Source organism: Nuphar pumila, chromosome 15 (genome assembly GCF_984573655.1).
Source record: "Nuphar pumila chromosome 15, dmNupPumi1.hap1.1, whole genome shotgun sequence".
In the NCBI taxonomy this organism is placed as follows: Eukaryota; Viridiplantae; Streptophyta; class Magnoliopsida; order Nymphaeales; family Nymphaeaceae; genus Nuphar; species Nuphar pumila.
The window spans coordinates 2,070,491-2,089,041 of record NC_143263.1 but is presented as its reverse complement, the minus strand read 5'-3'; the positions used below and the strand labels follow the sequence as shown (position 1 = coordinate 2,089,041).

Here is an 18,551-nt window from a genome sequence, read left to right as displayed (position 1 = left end):
TTTTCATCTGTGGTACTCTCTCTTGCAACATTGGAGAATCATTTTCTCACATTTGCAATAATGTAAAATTTTTGTTTTGTTAATCATTCTCTCCAAATTTTTGAGAATGAATTGACTGTTAAAGAGGGGTTCCAAAGGAGACATGCACAGTCACAAAAGTTTTTGGAAGAAGCTAGACTTGTTTACTCGCAAAACCTAAGCCCAAAGGCCCACGGTCCCAGTTCAGCCTGGGGGAAGTTCTGACCCAACCAGGCCCAGCCTGATTATTGTTGTTCCAAGTACAAAAAAAATGGCCAGATCATGTGAATCACTGCGCAGGGCTCAAATGCAGCCCCGTCAAACCTGATTTTTGGTAAAACCATCTGGGTCAGTTTTCATGTTGGATCGGGTTCAGGCCCCATCAGGGTTCGCTCACTGAACTCAAAGACAGCTCCTAGTCGAGCGTCTTCTTAGTGCTATCCATCTGTGAGATGAATGATGCACGAGGGGCAAGCTTTGATCACAGAAACTTTTATCATCACCACTGAATAGGGCTGGAAAACAAGCCGAGCTGCTCATGGTTTGGCTCACTAGCTGGCAAGTCGAGCCATGAGCAGCTCATCAACAAAAAGCGAGCCAAACACGAACAAACGGTGCTCAGCATGGTTCGCTAGCGTAAACTTGTAAGATTATAATTTATAGATTTTTTATTTGACACAAAAGGTAGTTTTATGCTGTTGGTAAGGACTCAATGGCTTGTAAAAGAGAGGTCTGCAGTTTGAATCTCGTTGTTGTCATTGTTAAATACTTGGTTTTTTTCTAACGAGCCAGCTCGTGGCTTGGCTCAGTTGACTCAAGCTTGGGTCGTTTAGTTACTAGCCAAGCTCGAGCTGACTTAAATATTAAACCAGCCGAGCCTGGCTCGTTCATCTCGTTTACCAGCCTACCACTGAACAAGAAAGATAAGAAAGGCGGACACAAACAGCCATATGACAACCAGTTTGCATCAAAGTATAATCCAGGGTTGTGAAAATAACGAGTCTTTTATCAGGTGAAACTAGCTCAATTGTCAAAAGTAAAAAGTGGGAAAAATAAAGTACTGAAAAGCAGCTCAAGCTAAGCATCAGACAGTTGTTTGGGCAATCAAAGGCTCTCAACATACAGCCTATGCCATACAGCCTGAAAAAAGATTATGGGCGTCTCTCCTTAACATGCCAAAAAAGTAGGAAAAAGGAAATAGCAAAAATACTAAGCTCAGAACTTGAACTGCATTTCCTGTGTGTATCCAAGGTCGTCAAGGTGCGCAGCCATGGCTTTGTTCATCGGTGGTGGTCCACACCTCAATATCTGATAAATGAAAAATGCAATTAAAGAAAAAAAAAACCTCTAAATGCACGTAAAATTTTAAGAAAAAAGAGAACCGATTGCACGCAAAAAGCAAACAACCAAACAACTAAATGAGAAGATACCTGAATATCATCTGCAGGTGCTGGGCAGTGAGCTTGGATCATTTCCTTTGATACGAAACCAACACCACCGTTCCATATCTCAGGTGGCTGACATAAAATTGAAGTAAGAATGTGACGTCTACCATTAGAAAAAGCATTGGTGCGGTATGAAATATCTGGTTCAGAAGAAACTGAACATGAGAATTTACCTGATTCAGAACATAGTAGACATGGAAGCGTCCAGGAAAGCTACCAGCAAGGGCATCAATTTCATCCTGCAACAGATATCAGGAATTTACAAACTATTATACCTCAAGATCATTTATATATACATCAAGAATAAGTCCCAAGAAGCCATTCATTGTTTATAACTATATAAGGGGATCACCTTCAGCAGAATGTCTTCATATGTGACATTTGCGTAGATAAGGTGTACCTTCGTATTGTCTTTTGGATTCTCTAATATGGCCCTAGTTACCTGAAGACCAAACCAAAACTTAATACTGCAGCAGCAAGGTTCAAGGGCACAAGAAAAACCAAAACATAATGCAGAATATTTACAGATATTATTTGAGGTTCAAGAACAACCTGCCTTAACTTTTTAAGTTCCTAGTACCTGAAACATTGGAGTTATGCCAGATCCTCCAGCAAGCATTCCAAATGCCTTAACTTGGCCAGGTTGATACTTGAAACGCCCCTGAAATGCATCCAAAAGAACACTACTTGAGCTACATGCATGAGTAAATGCACATGAACAGTTATAAAAGTGGAAATGCAGAAAAGATGAAGAGCCTCAACATACACATCTTAGGTGCCAACAGTTCAATCAGTCCAATAATAACATCATTCCATTGCAATTGAACGCCACTTTGGATGAGAGATACAAGCCTATACAATATAAGACCGCTGCTGAATTGAGAAACTTGTGGGAGGCAGTGAGGACCGTCAGCTGTGTCAGAGTTGGTGCTAAGAAGAACTCATTTTTTCAGTTTTCAATTTCCTATTTCCAAACTTTTAACACTAATTTAGACATCCCCTGTGGAAAATACGGTAAGCCATAAACTGCCAAGTTTCTGCCCCCTGACAGCAGGGAAGCATCCAAAGTCACGAACTAGTTTTCTGAACATCGTTTGTTGTTGAACATGATTAAAAACATGAACCACCTCCAGGTTGGATATCTTTTTTATGATCTCGCATATCCTGTCAGTGAATCACACCTTCATATAGATCTTGTGTTTATCCTCATACTATGTAGTCAAAAGCAGTGACTAGCAGCCTAGTCGCCCTAGGCACAGGTCCACGCCTAGTCTAGGGTGTCTAGGCACTGGATCTGGTATTGTACCAAAAATTCCGACTAGGCGCATAGTCTCCCTAGGCACATGTCCAACGCCTAGTCTAGGGTGTCTAGGTGCTGCATCTGCTATTGTACCAAAAATCCCTACTAGGTGCCAACTAGTCGGCGACTAGGTTGCCCTCGCCTAGGCACGAGGGTAGTCTATTAAATTTTTTATGTATATGTTTATAAAGGGGGGATTTATAAACCCCCGCGGTATCCCTCTCTCTCTCTCTCTCTCTCTCTCTCTCTCTCTCTCTCTCTTCTTCTTCTTTTCCTCCCCTCTCTTCTTCCCTGTTCTTCTTCATGTCTCCCCTCTTCTTCCTCTTCTTCTTTTCCTCCCATCTCTTCTTATTTTCTTCCGATGATTTTCTGTTGCTTACTTGCATTAGTTTATTGGCTGAATGAAAGCATGTGTACTTATTTGAAGTATACATCTTAATAGATATAATTTTATGTACATATATATATATATATATATAATAATAACAAATTATACACGTGTATGTGTAACATTACTAATATATACATTTACATATAGACATGTATACATATATATTTATGAATGTGATTTTTTTATTATTTGATTCTTTCATGTGTGTGTATATATATATATATATATATGTGTGTGATCTTTTGACTCTTTCATATATTAATATATATGTAGTTGATTCTTTGCTTCTTTGTATTTATATTATTATATATATATATATGTGTGATTTTTTTATTCTATCATTTATACATATTTGATTCTTTGATTCCTTTAAATTTTGTCTCTTTAATTGCTACAATAACAAATGGAGGGATTTTCTTCAGCTAGTGTGAGTTGTTCTACTCCCAGTTTGGTGGCTAGTGGCAGCAGCAGCACAAAAGGTTTTAAGAGGATATCAAAAGACCCAGCATGGCAGTGGGTGTATTGCAAAGACGGGAATGATTTGACTTCAGTGACATGTGAGGTCTGTGAAGGAACATATGATGGTGGGATATATAGAATCAAACAGCATCTACTTGGCATAGAGAGCAATGCCAAGGCATGTGACCGGGTAACACAGAAAATAAAGAAAGTAGTTTCAGAATGTATGCATGACTCAAAGAAGGATGAGAAGAATAAAAGAATCAGCACACATGAGGGTAGATCAGGTAGTATGCTTTTGAATGAAGAAAGGGAAGTAAAGGTGACTGGTGGAAATGGTTTAGACTTGAGGCCCCCATTACCCAAAGGACCATTAGACATATATTTTTGGGCTGCTTTGGAGGAAAAAAAAAGCAATCATCAGGGACTGTTGGGACAAAGCAGACCACCATAGAAAAACAATATAAGAAGAAAGAAAGGGAGCGAATATGTAGCAGATGGTTCTCCGGTTCTACCAAGCTGGGATATCATTTAATGCTACAAGATTACCCAGCTTTCAAACCATGATTGAGGCGATAAGGCAGTTTAACCCTGGAATGAAGGCATCATCATATCATGAGATTAGAGAACCATTATTAGAGGAGGTAGCAAGGATAAATGAATTTTTGGCAACATACAAGCAGCATTGGGCCGAGTATGGTTGTTCCATAATGTCATGGGTGGATTGATACAAAGGAAAGGGACACTCATCAACTTTTTAGTTCATTGTCCTTTGCGTAAAATGTTTTGGAAGTCAATGGATGCATCTAATCATGTCAAAGATGCAAAGTTACTTTATGAGTTATTGCTTGGTGTAGTAAAGGAGGTGGGTCCTGAAAATGTAGTTCAAGTGATTACAGATAATGCTGTCAATTATGTGGAGGGTAGCATGCTGATGAATGAGATGCCCCATCTGTATTGGACTCCATGCGCAACACACTACATAGATTTGATGTTGGACATAGGGGAACTTACTGAATTGCATGGTGTTTTCAAAAAATCAAAGGAGTTGGTAGTGTTCATATATGCTCATACTCGTCATTGCACATGATGAAAACATATACAATAAGGGAGCTATATAGGCCAACAGTAACTCGTTTTGTTACGAGATTTTTTACTGTTCAAAGCATCCGTGAATCAAAAAAAGGTTTGAGATCTATGCTTATTGGGGATGAGTGGATCAACTCCAACTTGGCAAATATTGTTGGTGGAAAAGAGACCTAGAAGAACAGTTTTACAAACTAGATTTTGGAAGAGCGTGAGCCATGCATACAAAATAATCGGCCGTTTGTTTAATGTGCTTTGCTTGGTTGATAGTGATGAAAAGCCAGTCATGGGTTACATATATGAGACCGTGCAAAAGAACAAATAAAGGTATGTTTTATAATTTATGTTCTAATCAATTTACTAAATAATTCATTTTATTATATATATTAACTTGTGTTACTTACTTGATAGTTGAACTTGAAAAATATTAAAGCACGTTATGGTCCAATTTGGAAGATAATTGATAGAAGATAGGAAAATCAATTGCATCAGTCGTTGCATGCAACTGGATTATACCTAAATCCAGCAAATATATTATGGGTACAAGGGAATAGAAACAAATACAGAAATTAAAGATAGATTGTATGAATGCACTGGTCGTCTTGTACCAAAAATTGAAGCGCCATACACAATCAATTGCAAAAATATAGATCTCTTGGAAGTTTTAGCTTGGAGATGGAAATAAGAAAGAGAAAAGACTATTTACCAAGTAATTTAGCATATAATTTTAATTTTACATGTACGTTATATAAATAATTTATTTATTGATTTGATTACTTACCTATTTCATGTTGTTATCTATATTTCATATATAGCTGAGTGGTGGAATAATTATGGCTATGGATGTCAGCAGTTGCAGAACTTTGCTATTCGAGTTCTTGGCCTCACTTGTAGTGCTTCGAGTTGTGAGCGTAACTAGAGTGCTTTCGAAGGGGTAATCAAAGTTTTTTAATTACTAGTATTGATCTTATTGATATTACTTATTTTTATTAATATTATATATTTATTAATTTAGATTTCACTTTATGCAGATACATACAAAGAAGAGATAAATTATTGCCCAAAAAGTTGAATGATTTAGTGTTTGTGCAATATAATAAAAATTCAGGCAAAAGTACGAAGAAAGAAAAAGCAAAAGAGACATCGACTCAATCATATTAAGGGAAGTAGATGAAAAGGATGAATGGCCAGGCGATGATGACATAGACCATGGGGATGATGATTCCCTCACATGGCGCGATGTTGATGTGAAAACTGGAGCATCCAAGGATAAAGAGGGCCAAACTCCTTGTTTACCGAAGGAAAAGGATAAGAGCATGGCGTCGAAGAAGGGAAAAAAGAAAAGGACCATGAGAGTTGTAGAAATAGAAGAAGTTACTTCAGCAGAAACTAAAGAAGAAGGTCAATATGTTGATAAAGATGATTCTGTTGATGATGGACTTGTATCTTCATCATCTCACGATCTTTTTTTTTATCTTATTTTGGGCATGCAATAAATTATGATATATTAGAGTCTTTGATTCTTTGGAGTTTGGACTTTAGACATGTATTGATTATGGACTTGACTTTTTTGTTATTTGAATTATGAATAGATTTCTTTTTTTATCTTTATTTTGGGCACATAATACATTATGATATATTAGTCTTTGACTCATTGGACATGTATTGACTATACTTTTTTTGTTATTTGAATTATGTGAATGTGTTGCTTAGTTGTTGTTTTTTTGTCAAGTTTGTTATGTGTGTATATGTGTTGTTGAATATGTGTCCTAATTCTTGGCCTATATAGTTTAGTTTTAAGTTCTTTATAAATTAGAGATGAAAATTAGCATACGAGACCTTGATTAAATGTGATGTTTTTAGTTATTATGAACTATCAGTACTTCAATGATGACATTTTAGTATGAATTGGATGTGAATTTCAAATATTATGAAGATCTTAATTTATTTAAATTATTTAGCTGCCTTTTATTCGCATTGTTAGTTGTGTGGTTTGTTTCCTCAATTGTTCTTTTTCTTTTATTTTTTGAGCAAGTTATGTAATATAATTGTTTTACATTGTTTAACGACGTTATTTTCTGTCTATTGTTTATTGTTGATTGATTTTATGTTGTAAAAATGTTATGAATTTGTTGTCTATTGCTTATTTTTTGTCTATTGTTATTGTTTTTTTTGCATGCATGCTTCTATTTTTTGTTTATTGCTTATTCACATTGTCATTTGTATCGTATTTTTATTCAATTGTTCATTGGTTCATAATTTTTTGAGCAGGTTATGTAATATAATTGTTTACAGTATTTGTCAACATGTTATTTTTTATATATTGCTTGTTGTTGATTGATTTTATATTATATATATGTTTGTTATTAATTTTAGCAATTTGTTTACATATTTTGTGTATTTTTTTAATTGGTGTATCGGCTAGTCTGCCTAGTCCCCGACTAGTCTTTTTAGGGGCTAACTGCCTAGGCACCACCTACCACTTTTGACTATAGAGGCCTCATATACTGCCAATGGGAGGTTTGCAGTCAAATAACTAAATATTGCAAATGTGATAAAGAAATATCATGAATTCTTCCTCGTGCAAACATCAAATCAATTCACTTAAAACTACCACTGCCATATAAGTTGGTAATACTTATATATACAAAGCAGCAAAAATCACTATAGTGATGCAAACAAGTTTGTGATACTTCTAATTAGCTAAAGCAACAAAACCAAGGAAATGACCAGAAATCAAAACATATAACCAATTATTTGAAGCTTCTTTGGTATTTCATTAGTTGAACCAGAAAATCCCACAACTAACATGATGCCTGTTCAACCACTCAGGAAGAATCAGTTACGCTTATAACTACAAGATTATAGGCCCAATTTGTATTTTTCAACAGGTAAGACAGTAAGATGCCATATAGCACTCAGAATACAACAAAGGTTGTGACCAGAACATTTAATTATCCAAGAATAGGAATGAATGTCCTTTATGTTTTATGAGATATCTACTTGCATATTTAAAGGGCATCTATAATTTTATATATACCAAAAATTAACATAAGCTAGAAGGTGACTTCAACAAAAATATTAGATATAGAATGGCACCTTTGGTCCTTTTACAGAAAGGTAATCCCCAACACGCATCTCACGGAAGTGGTGGGACATCCTTCCTTGAGGATACATCTGATGCACCAATATGCAATGTTAGCATAAGGAAAATTCAAGACATACTAGTATGCCAGAAACCCCCCAGTAAATTGATTGATGAAACTATTGAGAACTAGAAGTAACTGAATGAGAAAGTGGGAACTAGGAACCTTTATAACTAGTTCAAAGTAACCGACGTCCGTATCCAAAGTGGTAGGGGTGTAAGGCTTGATTACTTCTTCACCAACACTATCCTTTCCTCTGACCACATGAGATAGAACACCAATTAAATCAATAAAGGATGACACTGCTGATGAAAATTGAAAAAAACTAAGAAAATATTAAATACACCTGCAACTTATATGCTGCCCAATAGGAAGACCCAAAACTGAGGTAGGTAGGGGAAGAGCAAATCGGAACTTGGCGACATTATGACTCAATTGTGTACGCTTCACCACCTTGAAATCTCTAAAGTTTTCAGGATCCAAGCAACCTATATACCAAATCATAAAAAATATACACATCCTTTTAACCCATGAAATCTTAGCAAGCTATCTTTACATAATAATGAGTGTCACTCATTGACCATCAGAACTCAAGTAAATACCTAACAATTTAAGTTCTATGTAATGCAACTTTATACATAAAAAAGGGTGATTGGGAATTCCAAGAAAAGCTTTCACATCCATCATAATTCCATGTGGTGGTGTATTTGGGTGTTTTGGATGGCTTGTGTGGAGGACATAAATTTACCAATTTCCACACTAAAAATATCATATTTAAGCTTATGTCTCAGAAAACCACTGCCTGCAGAATATCAAATTTCAGATTCTCGTGATCTTAAATGATTGATAATTTATTTGACGGAAAATGTAAAAACAAGTCCAGGCCCCATGTTTTATAAACAACAACAATTCTTTGCTTAAAAAAAGGAGAAAAGAAAGAAACTAATCAATTATATAAATAATAGTTGATCTACTAGCTAAGATTGTTACTTGGGTCTGTCTTGATGCACCCAATTCTCCAGGAATAGGATATGCCTAGAACAATGTTCTGAATCTTCTCATTCAGGATCAAAACTTCCAGATTGTCCCCGAATTTTTTGGACAAGTGAGTATATCCAAACATCTCCTTGGCTCCTCATTACCATGTCCATTATCTAACCGCCCTTGAGGTCTACAAATTTCATTAACTGATTACCCACTTCACTGATCAATTAAGAAAACTTGGGCTATGCTTGGTGAGGGCCTAGTTTGAGCTTGCTCATTTGATAAATGAGCCAAGCTCAAGCCTACCTCAAGCCCAAAAGTAGGATAAAAGAATTATTAGCTTGTTAGGAGCTAAATAAAATATACATATACCTAACAGAATAAGTATACTTGTCATATTTATAGATATTTAGTATTTATTAACATTAGTAACATGTGTCGCAGCTCTATGAACTGTTATATAGAGTTCTCACTTTGTGTTTTAGCATAAAAAGTATTGTTCTAGTGGTAGCATTTTTAGTAACAGAAAGGCACATATTAGAGGACAGACTTAAGGTGGTTGGTTACAAATTAAATAATACAGTGGACAAATAACTAGGTTTAATTTCTAAACTATCGTTTTATTTATTATTCACACTACTGAACATCGATGAAAACATAACAATTAAAATAGAAGAGAATAGATGGTGGTAGAGAAAACATATGAAATAATCAACTACATGATTCTCACAACTCAAAATAAGTTTCAAATTTCCACAAACATAGAGTAACCAAAAATAAATAAATAAATAAATCTTGAAAGAAAGGGGAAAACCATTCTTGAAAGGAAGAGGGAAACCATTCTATTGTAATTCATATTGACAATAGTTTGCTAAAGTTGGCTTGGTATCCTACACACCTAATTCACCAATAATTAAGCCAAAGACATTCCATTGATGATCATGAGTCCAAGATCTTTGAAAGCTTTAGTTCTAGCATTTTGTGATACAGAAAATTGTTTAGTTCAAATGAGAGGGAGGAAAAACTTCACAAAAAAAGCAAAAATTGTTCTTTTCTCTTTCATTTTTTATCTATTCCAACTCATGCATCAAAAGCTTCAATCCTAAACTAGGATACGTTGGATTTGTGTGCAAAATACCATTGACAACCTTTAGTATAATCTTTTTTAAGTCCTTTAAAATGTCCATCTCTCGAGTTGGAGAGAAAACAATTTGATACTACTAGCAAATGGATAGATTTAGGCAAAAGAAAGAAAAAGATGGACAAGAGCAAACCTGCTTGACATATAACAACAAAACTAAGTTAAAAATTGAAATGTAATGTAATGACAACTTTTAAAAGAAAATGGACACAAGTAAATATAAGGTAAGCAATCAAGATCATAAGAAGAATAGGTAAAATTAAAGAGCGTTAACTGTGTCCGACAGATTTGACTGTCTATGAAGTATCACAGTGTGTCCTATATCGTGTCATGTTGTTGCAAGACATGAATGCCAAGTGAAGCGTCCATGTAAGTAAGTAAGAGAGAGAGAGAGAGAAAAAAAAGAATTTAAAAAAATATAACAAATGTCACACCAGCTTCATTTGATATACATGGATATAGAGGAAGACGTACCACATAAGATACACATAGATAACCTACAAATTAGATCAACTCTACGTTCCACTAAAAAAATATTCGGCACTGATGCATCCATAATTCGGCCAATCAAGAGAGCCAAAGTTATGTCAATAGCCTGCTCTAAAACCTTTTCTCTGTAGACACTATTTTGACAAAATGCTATCCGCACATTTTTTTTCCTTAGTATGACAAGAAGGCTTTTCTTTTTCCTACAAAACTTGGAGGAATACCACGTTAAACCGCATAGTCATTTAAGGAATCGTTACAAAGGAACTGATTTTGGTGCAAAAAATGCCCCCATGAACATTTTGTATGTCTTAGATTAGATTCCTATAGTATGAGAGACATCGCAGGTTGCTGAGCTTAAGTGTACCCTTGGTTCATAAAAATTCAGGCCTGGCTCAAGCTCATCAACACCAAGTTGAGATTGAACTCAGGCTCCAGCTCAGATTGGCTGTTGTACATCCCTAATCTCATAGATACCTCCATCCAAATTAAAGCCACGTATGTAAGGTGATGTAACTGTTATCGATGACTAGCAAGGTCATTCCATTTCGTCAAAAGACCTACACCACCAGAGTTCCATAGGCTCGGATCTTGCTATCCTGATCGTGATTTTCCTACCCGCAGAGGTATTTAAGGAAAGAATGGGACCTATCCATTTAGGTCCATTTAGGGCAGTTTAATCAATAAGAGGTTTAGCATCATAGTGGCGCTGGTTTAACAGATTGTTTACAATCAAAATTTTCAGAAATGTTAATCTCATAAGGCTTGACAGCCCTTTATCCAAATTTTTTGGGTTTGTTAAAAATCTGCCAGTACCATTCCACTGTAAACCCCAGTCTGCATCATCAAAATTAACATGGGCAAGGAACAAAAAACAAAAAAATAACCATCAACGCAACCCCAACCGAAGGAAAAACACATAAAGCAACCCCATCACACAAATCAAGGACCAACATCAAGCAAAAAAAAAAAAACTGGAAAAATCACCAAGAAAACAACCACAATAATCTGAAACGCCAACAACAAGAAAACCATAAACAGCACCATCCCCAATTAAACCAACCAAGAAAACAACCATAATCCAAAACACCAACAAACAAGAAAACCATAAACACCACCAATCCCGATTAAACCAAGCACCATCTAAATCATTTCGACGCCATTTCCTCAAGCGAGGAAGAGATTAAAACAGAGAGGAAGGAGGGAGGGGGGGTGCCTTCGGGCTTCTTGGTGAGGTAAAAGTAGGCAGCACCGGCAGCGATGGCAGCGACGGCGACGGTGATGCTGATGACCTCCAGGTTGGGTGACTGAAACAGGTCCATCCTTTCTGTTCTTTTCTTCCTTCGCAGCAAAGTACAGGTCTCCCTGAATTCCTAAAACCAAATGAATAGTACCAACATGAAACTGAAACAGATGACAGCCCTCTAAGTAGCTCACACCAAAACTTACCCACCAACCACCAACCACCACCAAAAACTGAGGGTTAGGGCGTGGTGGACCCTGGCAGACGGCACAGTGGAACGCAGGTGGTCTTTTGTTGGTAGCTAAGCCCCAATCAAGCTACCAAACCAACCACCATAACTCATCAAAAGCTGGATGAATCTGCTTGGGCATTGATTCCATTTTATAGTGAGAAAAGGGGAGGATTGAACGCTAAAAGATTGTGTTAAATTATTTAACTGCCCTTGACTTTTTGAGCAAGTTCGATATCCAGTTTATTGGAATCATCGACGTTTCCTAAAACCACCCTGAAAGCGTTTGCATGACACCGGAATCAAATTGCAAAAAGGTTTCCAATGGCCGAGTACCCGGTGCGGTTAGTAGAGAAGCAGACCGAGTCCGATTCGGGACAGTTAAATACATGGGGATTGGGATGAAAATTGGATTCGGAACACTCTAAATTTGTAAATCTCTTATCCTGTATCCGACCCATTTGCATCTCTATCGGTTAGAGTGGGGCCCGTGCCCAACTTTGCAGATCAAGCTCCAAACTTGTAGATCAACTCCATCAAGAACCAGCCGAAAGCTTATTTCTGGTGTTAGAATCGGACGATCCAAGCGTGGATTCCTATTTGTATGATCAAATTTAAAGAAAATAAATAAATAAAAAATCCTTTAAGGTAGGTTGACGGTAGGTTCAAAAAGTGTTAAGACAGCTACCACCTTTTTCTCTCTCTATATATATATCCCTTTTTCTCATTCTGCTCCACTAAAACCTTTCAAAAATTATATTTTTTTAAACTTTTCCTCACATCTAACATCATAAATGTGATCTATAGGTTTTGTTTAGTGGAAACCAGCTTTTGGATCATCGAATATGACCTGTACTGGGTTTTCGGTGATCCAAAATCAATAGATATGAAGACATCAATTTTTTTGGCTCTTAAAAATATATATTTTTATCAAAAAATCATGATCCAACAATCGATTCTCACAAAATCTAGCATGCTAAACATATCTAACGGTTTAGTTTAGATCTATCATAAAACACTTCAGACTATAAGGCCTAACTGGGCATAACAAGAAAAGGGGGCTTAATATTTTCAGTTCTCATATGAGAAAAGGGGGCCCAAACTCTCTCTCTCTCTCTCTCTCTCTCTCTCTCTCTCTCTCTCTCTATATATATATATATATATATATATATATATATATATATATATATGAAAACTTAACATATTAGGCCTCATTTCTCGTTCTACCCCATAGTTTTGAAGTGTTTTATGATAAATCTCAACCATTAGATGTCTTTATCATGCTCGATTTAGTGAGAATCCACTCTTGGATCATGTTATTTTGACCAAAAAAATTATATTTTTATGAGTCTGAAAAAAATTAGTACCTTCGTAGCCATTGATTTTGGATCACCAACAAAAACCTATATACAAGTCAAATTGTGGTAATCCACAAACCAGCTCCCACTAAACAAAACCTATAGATCACATTTATTGTGTTAGATCTAAGAAAAAATACTAAAAACTATGATTTTTGAAGGGTAAAACTAGAAGGTGGCCAGAAAGAACATATATATATATATATATATATATATATATATATATATATATATATATATATATATATATATATATATATATATATATATATATGCAACACTAGCATGTGAAAATTTATTTATACAGTGTCCATGTTTGGTTGATATCCTCCAAGAAGGAAACTCTCGTTCTCCAACCCATTTAGAGAGGGCGGGAGAAGGGGGAGGGTATCACCCTCCTCTTGTCTATATAAAATCAAAAAAAAAAAGAAAAAGGAAAGAGAAAGGAAAAGGAAAAGAGAGAAGGAAAGAAAGGAAGGAGAGCTGCTCCAGGCCTCCACCCATGTTTTTCAACCTTCACCCTCATTTTTTCATTTTTTTATTCAAGGTATGGGTTTCTCTCTTGTTTCGAATGAGGAAAAAGAGCATAGAATAGGTTTGAACAATGTTTTTGTTGGAGAATAAAAGGGAAAATTCGATTTATTCATGTTGTTTATGTATATTACATATTTAGAATCTGATTTTTGTTTTTGTATTGAGAACATATTCTATTTCAGATTTATGCACACACACACATTATAAGGCTTACATGTATAGATACATATATGTACTCAGATTTATACATAAATAAATATGTACAAACCGAATCCAACATCAAATTCAGTTTTTAAAATAGCTATGTGCACAAATTTGATGAGGTCGATTTTCAAAACATTAGATGCCTACCCTGAAACAACATGTATTGATTTTTGGTTTCTCACCCCTTTTGATGCATGTGCAGACACTTGTTGATTTGTGTGATGTCTGTCATTATACCTTAGTTATGGATTCAACCCTACGTACATATAGATTTCTTAGGATGCATGAATAGAAAGTTTTGCTTTGCATGTTCTGATTTTTTCTTGGGAGGCAGATTGCTATAATCATTATGTATTTAAATTCTGTTAAGGGCCATGTATTGATGTAGGATATTTTGTTAGCTAGCCTATTGTTGATCGATCATGCTACATCTTTTGGATTGCCTAGGGAGTCGGTTGTCATTACTAAATTGAATATTGGAATGAACTTGAAATTATTTTTAAACCTACGTACTGACCGGTTGTTTGTGTACATGCACCTCTCGACTGGACAGTGTTGGAGATTGTCTAAAGGGCAGTCTGGTGTGTTACACAACACCCAGCCGACACAATCAGCTGGGTCAAGTTCTTAGTTGAAAAAAAATTGTTTTTATTATTGTTGCTGGTTTGGTCAGACTGAAGCAACACCCAAGTAGGTGCTGACAGACATGGTTATCAGGTCTGTCGGGTCTCATAGGCCTAGCCGAGTGGGCTCAGCTGGGCAGGTGAGTGCCTTTCAAAAAAAAAAAAAGCCTTCAAAAAATATAAGAAAAATTTATATTTTTTGACATGATAAACTTGAATGTATGGAAGTGACTTAAAAATTAGGAACACAGAAAGCATGGAAAAAAGAAAAAAATTAGCAAGGGGTCTTCATAATGTGACTGACATTGGCAAGAAGAAACATGGAAACTTTTACAATGTACCTGAAAATGGTTTGAAGTTTTCAAATGTATCACTATAAATGATGTTTAACATTATTTCTAAAAATAACAAGATGTCTTCAGAATATGGAATATATTTGTAGATAATGGTATTGCTTGAAAGATTGTGGTTATGTAATACTCATGAAGTAATCAATATAGAGAATGTCTTAGATGTTGCTATGATGTTTGAGGAACATGGAAGAATATATCCATTGATGGTTAGCTTGAATCAATAATCAAAATAGTGATTATAACTCAAACTTGGCATGCAATCATAAAAAGAACATAAAAGCAAAATACACAAGTAACTCACAAATAGAGAAATGAAAAAAAGACTAAACCTTAACTGTCACCAAATGTTTACATATTGTTGATCTATAAGCAATACTTAATCATATTGTGAACAATAGTAGGTTCAGGCTAGGTGGCTGGATCGCCTGAGTCATCTGGTCTAAAATTTTGGTGATTGGACGAAAGGTGAATGCTAATCTTACTTATCAGTTATTGTCTAGATTTTTAACTAGATATACATGGGTTGATACTTGATGAGTTTTCTTAGTCCTTGTATACAGAGTAGGAATGCAGATTTGCATGTAAATTTCTAAGCTTACAAATTGCATTAGACACCGTCATATGCATGCAAAGAATGATAGTTTCACATGGTTGAACTCGTTATGTTTCATGCACATGTGCATACATAAACTTGAAATGTGTTTGCATGGTATGAATGTTCACATGTTAAATTGAAATTGATTCATGATTGAAAGTATGCATTAGGCATTATCATATGAACACATGCATTTGAAAAGTGATTACATGCATTTGAATATGGTTGGCGTTTATGCACATCTCTATAATGGCATGCATGATTGCGCATTGAAAAACATGAGGTACGAAATGAATGAATGAATTTGTTCTTTATGACTTTTGCATATGAATGTATAGATGATCAAAATAGATCATTAGTGAAATTCTTTGCTTTACTTGTTTATGCATTTCAAAAGTCATATTTGCTATCGTGATTTTAATTGCATTATTGTGTATTTTTTCACGGGCTGGAGTCTTGTGATGAGCCTCATATTTAAAAATGTGAATTTGTGATATTAATTTGGCATGTCGAATTACAAATTAATGAAACAACTATTAATAATAACATAAAGAAAAAGAGCAGTGTAATGTACTTTCTAAGATGTCTCGTCGGGAGTACAAGATTTCTGGAGTTACAGTTTTGAAAAAACCGAAAGGATACAAAAAAACTTTGTATGCATTGTTGTTGTCCCTGAACCCGATATTGAGATTTTTGCTTCTCGTCACAGTTTTAGAGAGTTTTCATCATTTTGCCTAAGGATGGTGTGTAAACACAACTGTTGTTTTGGTATATCAAGAAAAATAACACTTTTGGATGAGTGGTTCCTGATGTCCCAACATTAGATGGGTGGTTTAATATTTTGAATGTTGTTTCGGTCGAAAGCTAAATTTGGAACCCAGTAATAAAATACAACTTGTGTGCTAAGTTATCCTGAGAACCCTACTTGACCTCAAAAAATCTTACTCGTTTGGTGTATCCATAGGCAATGGTAGTAAAAAAAGGAACTTAAATTCTGTGCATTTTAATAGGAGCATGCATATAATAAGAGAACTTGATAAAGGTAATAATTTATCTCTCTATGTTGCTCATCTCTAATAGATCGTAACTCGTCTCTATGTTGCTCATCTCTCTCTCTTTTCTGGGTGCGCGGGCGGAAAAAGAGAAGCTTGGGTCTCAAGAAACTAGAATTGGTGAAAAAGAGAGATCAAAGCAAAAAAAAATTGAAAAATGGAGGGTGGGAGACAAGAAATCTATAAAGCTGCCTTTTTTTCTGACGACCCTGTCTTTTCAATAAATTACACCGCTGTACCACCCTCCTTAGCCGATAGACCGCCATGGATAGATCATGGATGCTGCCCATACCCGAACAATTTGCACGCAATTACAATGTTGTTAGTATCCGTGCGTACGGGCTTGTATCGGCACAAAATTGATATGATTCACCCTTAATCGGTTATTTTTTAATAAATATAAAAAATACTTAATATTATTTTTTAATATTATTTTAATAACTTTAACACGTGTCAGATTGACCGTAATATTTTTAAATCATTTTTTAGCCCATTCAGAATGATTCACTTGAGTGTCGGTAACCCATGATTCTACTGAATCATTGGCCAACATTGGTCAGAATCAGTGTTGAAGGTTCAGACTCTGAACCAAATCAAGCTTGAATCGGCCAAATTTTAACCAGCAGATTTTTAAAGTTAAGCAGAATCGGCTCGTTTTGGATCGAGTTTGGACCTATGATACAACTCGGCATTCGCAACAATACTGGCAAGAATGTTTGTAATTGCACCCCTATGTGCTACACTCTATAGATAAGGATAGTTCGGATCAGGTGCAATATGATTACATAAAAAAAAAATTGTGCATTAAGTACCCGATAACCCTCCACCAGGTCTTGAGCCCAGACCTGACAGGCCCTGATGGAGGGTGAACCGGTGCTTAATGCATAAATATTTGTGCAATCATATTGCGCCCGATCTTTTCAAAGATAAAGATGGGCAATGGACCAGGTTTGGAGGCATGTTAAGGCCCAAGAACCTGATCGAGACCCATGTGGCTTGAAGCTCGTCCTGATTATTATTAGGTTCAGGCTGGGATTATGGATGACAATGGATAGGGGAAAAACAGGCTTTGCCCCGCTTTGCCACGTTTGGATCAGGGATGAAGGACATAAAAGCGGGATGGAGGTTAAAATCAAACTTGTGCATAAATGGAGGTAGGAATGGACTTAGGTTTTTTTCCGCCCTGCCGCGTTTGGATCAGGGATGATGGTTAAAATCAAAACTTGTTCAGGAATGGAGGTAGGAAAGGATTTATGCTTTTCCCCGCCCCGCCCCACCCCATCCCCGATCCCTATTAATAAAATAACTAAAGTACCTTTTGGGATGGCACTGAACAGGAGAGAAACGGAGCGCCGCCTTGCCTCACCCCGTTTGGACCGGGGATGGAGGACATGAAACGGGGATGAAGGCAGGGATGGAGGGCAGAATTTTGAGACGGGGCGGGGGTGGAGACCTTATCCCTCGCCTCTGCCACGGTTCATTGTCATCCTTAGTTGGGATTGATTATTATGGGACTGAGCTCCACCGAAATTTTAATTGGTTCTATCCGGGCCTGGCACTTTACAAGCTGGGCTGGGTCAGGCCCGATTCTTATTGGGCTTGGGCTGCATATTGCAGCCCAAAAAGGCCGCACCTGCACATATGACCAGATGCCCACCTTTAGCTACAGCCTCACCATAGCAACTAAAGTGCAAAAATCCAGGTTAAAATGCTTATAGGACAGAGCAGGCAAAGCCAGCGTGACTAGGTCTATGATCCTAGGGTGGTTTCTCCATGTTCTTAGGAAATGCACATTTGAATGTATTCGATAACGTGTAATGAGTTTGAAAGTCATGCAAATGGGAAAATGAATCTCATTGGCATTGACTAACAAACATAAAAAAAAACGAGTGATAAGAAACTAA

At 36.2% G+C, this 18,551-nt stretch overlaps 1 protein-coding gene across 2 annotated transcripts; it reads right to left on the bottom strand.

Annotated features, from left to right (window-relative positions):
* Positions 1 to 1,003: 1,003 nt before the first annotated feature.
* Positions 1,004 to 12,054, bottom strand: LOC149814102 (NADH--cytochrome b5 reductase 1-like). 2 transcript variants are annotated; one of them, XM_089990254.1, is made up of 10 exons: positions 11,906 to 12,054; positions 11,673 to 11,829; positions 8,192 to 8,333; positions 8,011 to 8,101; positions 7,799 to 7,876; positions 2,044 to 2,124; positions 1,816 to 1,905; positions 1,637 to 1,702; positions 1,449 to 1,535; positions 1,004 to 1,326 (listed from the first exon to the last, which is right to left on the bottom strand). In XM_089990254.1, the coding sequence occupies exons 2-10, from the start codon at positions 11,776 to 11,778 to the stop codon at positions 1,234 to 1,236; spliced, it is 834 nt and encodes a 277-aa protein (XP_089846380.1). In that variant the 5' UTR covers positions 11,779 to 11,829; positions 11,906 to 12,054; the 3' UTR covers positions 1,004 to 1,233. The 2 variants fall into 2 exon arrangements, with proteins under 2 accessions (XP_089846380.1, XP_089846381.1); XM_089990255.1 differs by having other exon boundaries at positions 11,673 to 11,860; positions 11,906 to 12,021.
* Positions 12,055 to 18,551: the final 6,497 nt, after the last annotated feature.

Coding starts and splice junctions, on each gene's coding strand:
- LOC149814102 (XM_089990254.1), bottom strand. CDS start 11,778: ATGGACCTGTTTCAGTCACCCAACCTGGAGGTCATCAGCATCACCGTC. Junction 8,334..11,672: donor CCTCACCAAGAAGCCCGAAG/GCACCCCCCCTC, acceptor TTTGGTATATAG/GTTGCTTGGATCCTGAAAAC. Junction 8,102..8,191: donor GGGCAGCATATAAGTTGCAG/GTGTATTTAATA, acceptor TCATGTGGTCAG/AGGAAAGGATAGTGTTGGTG.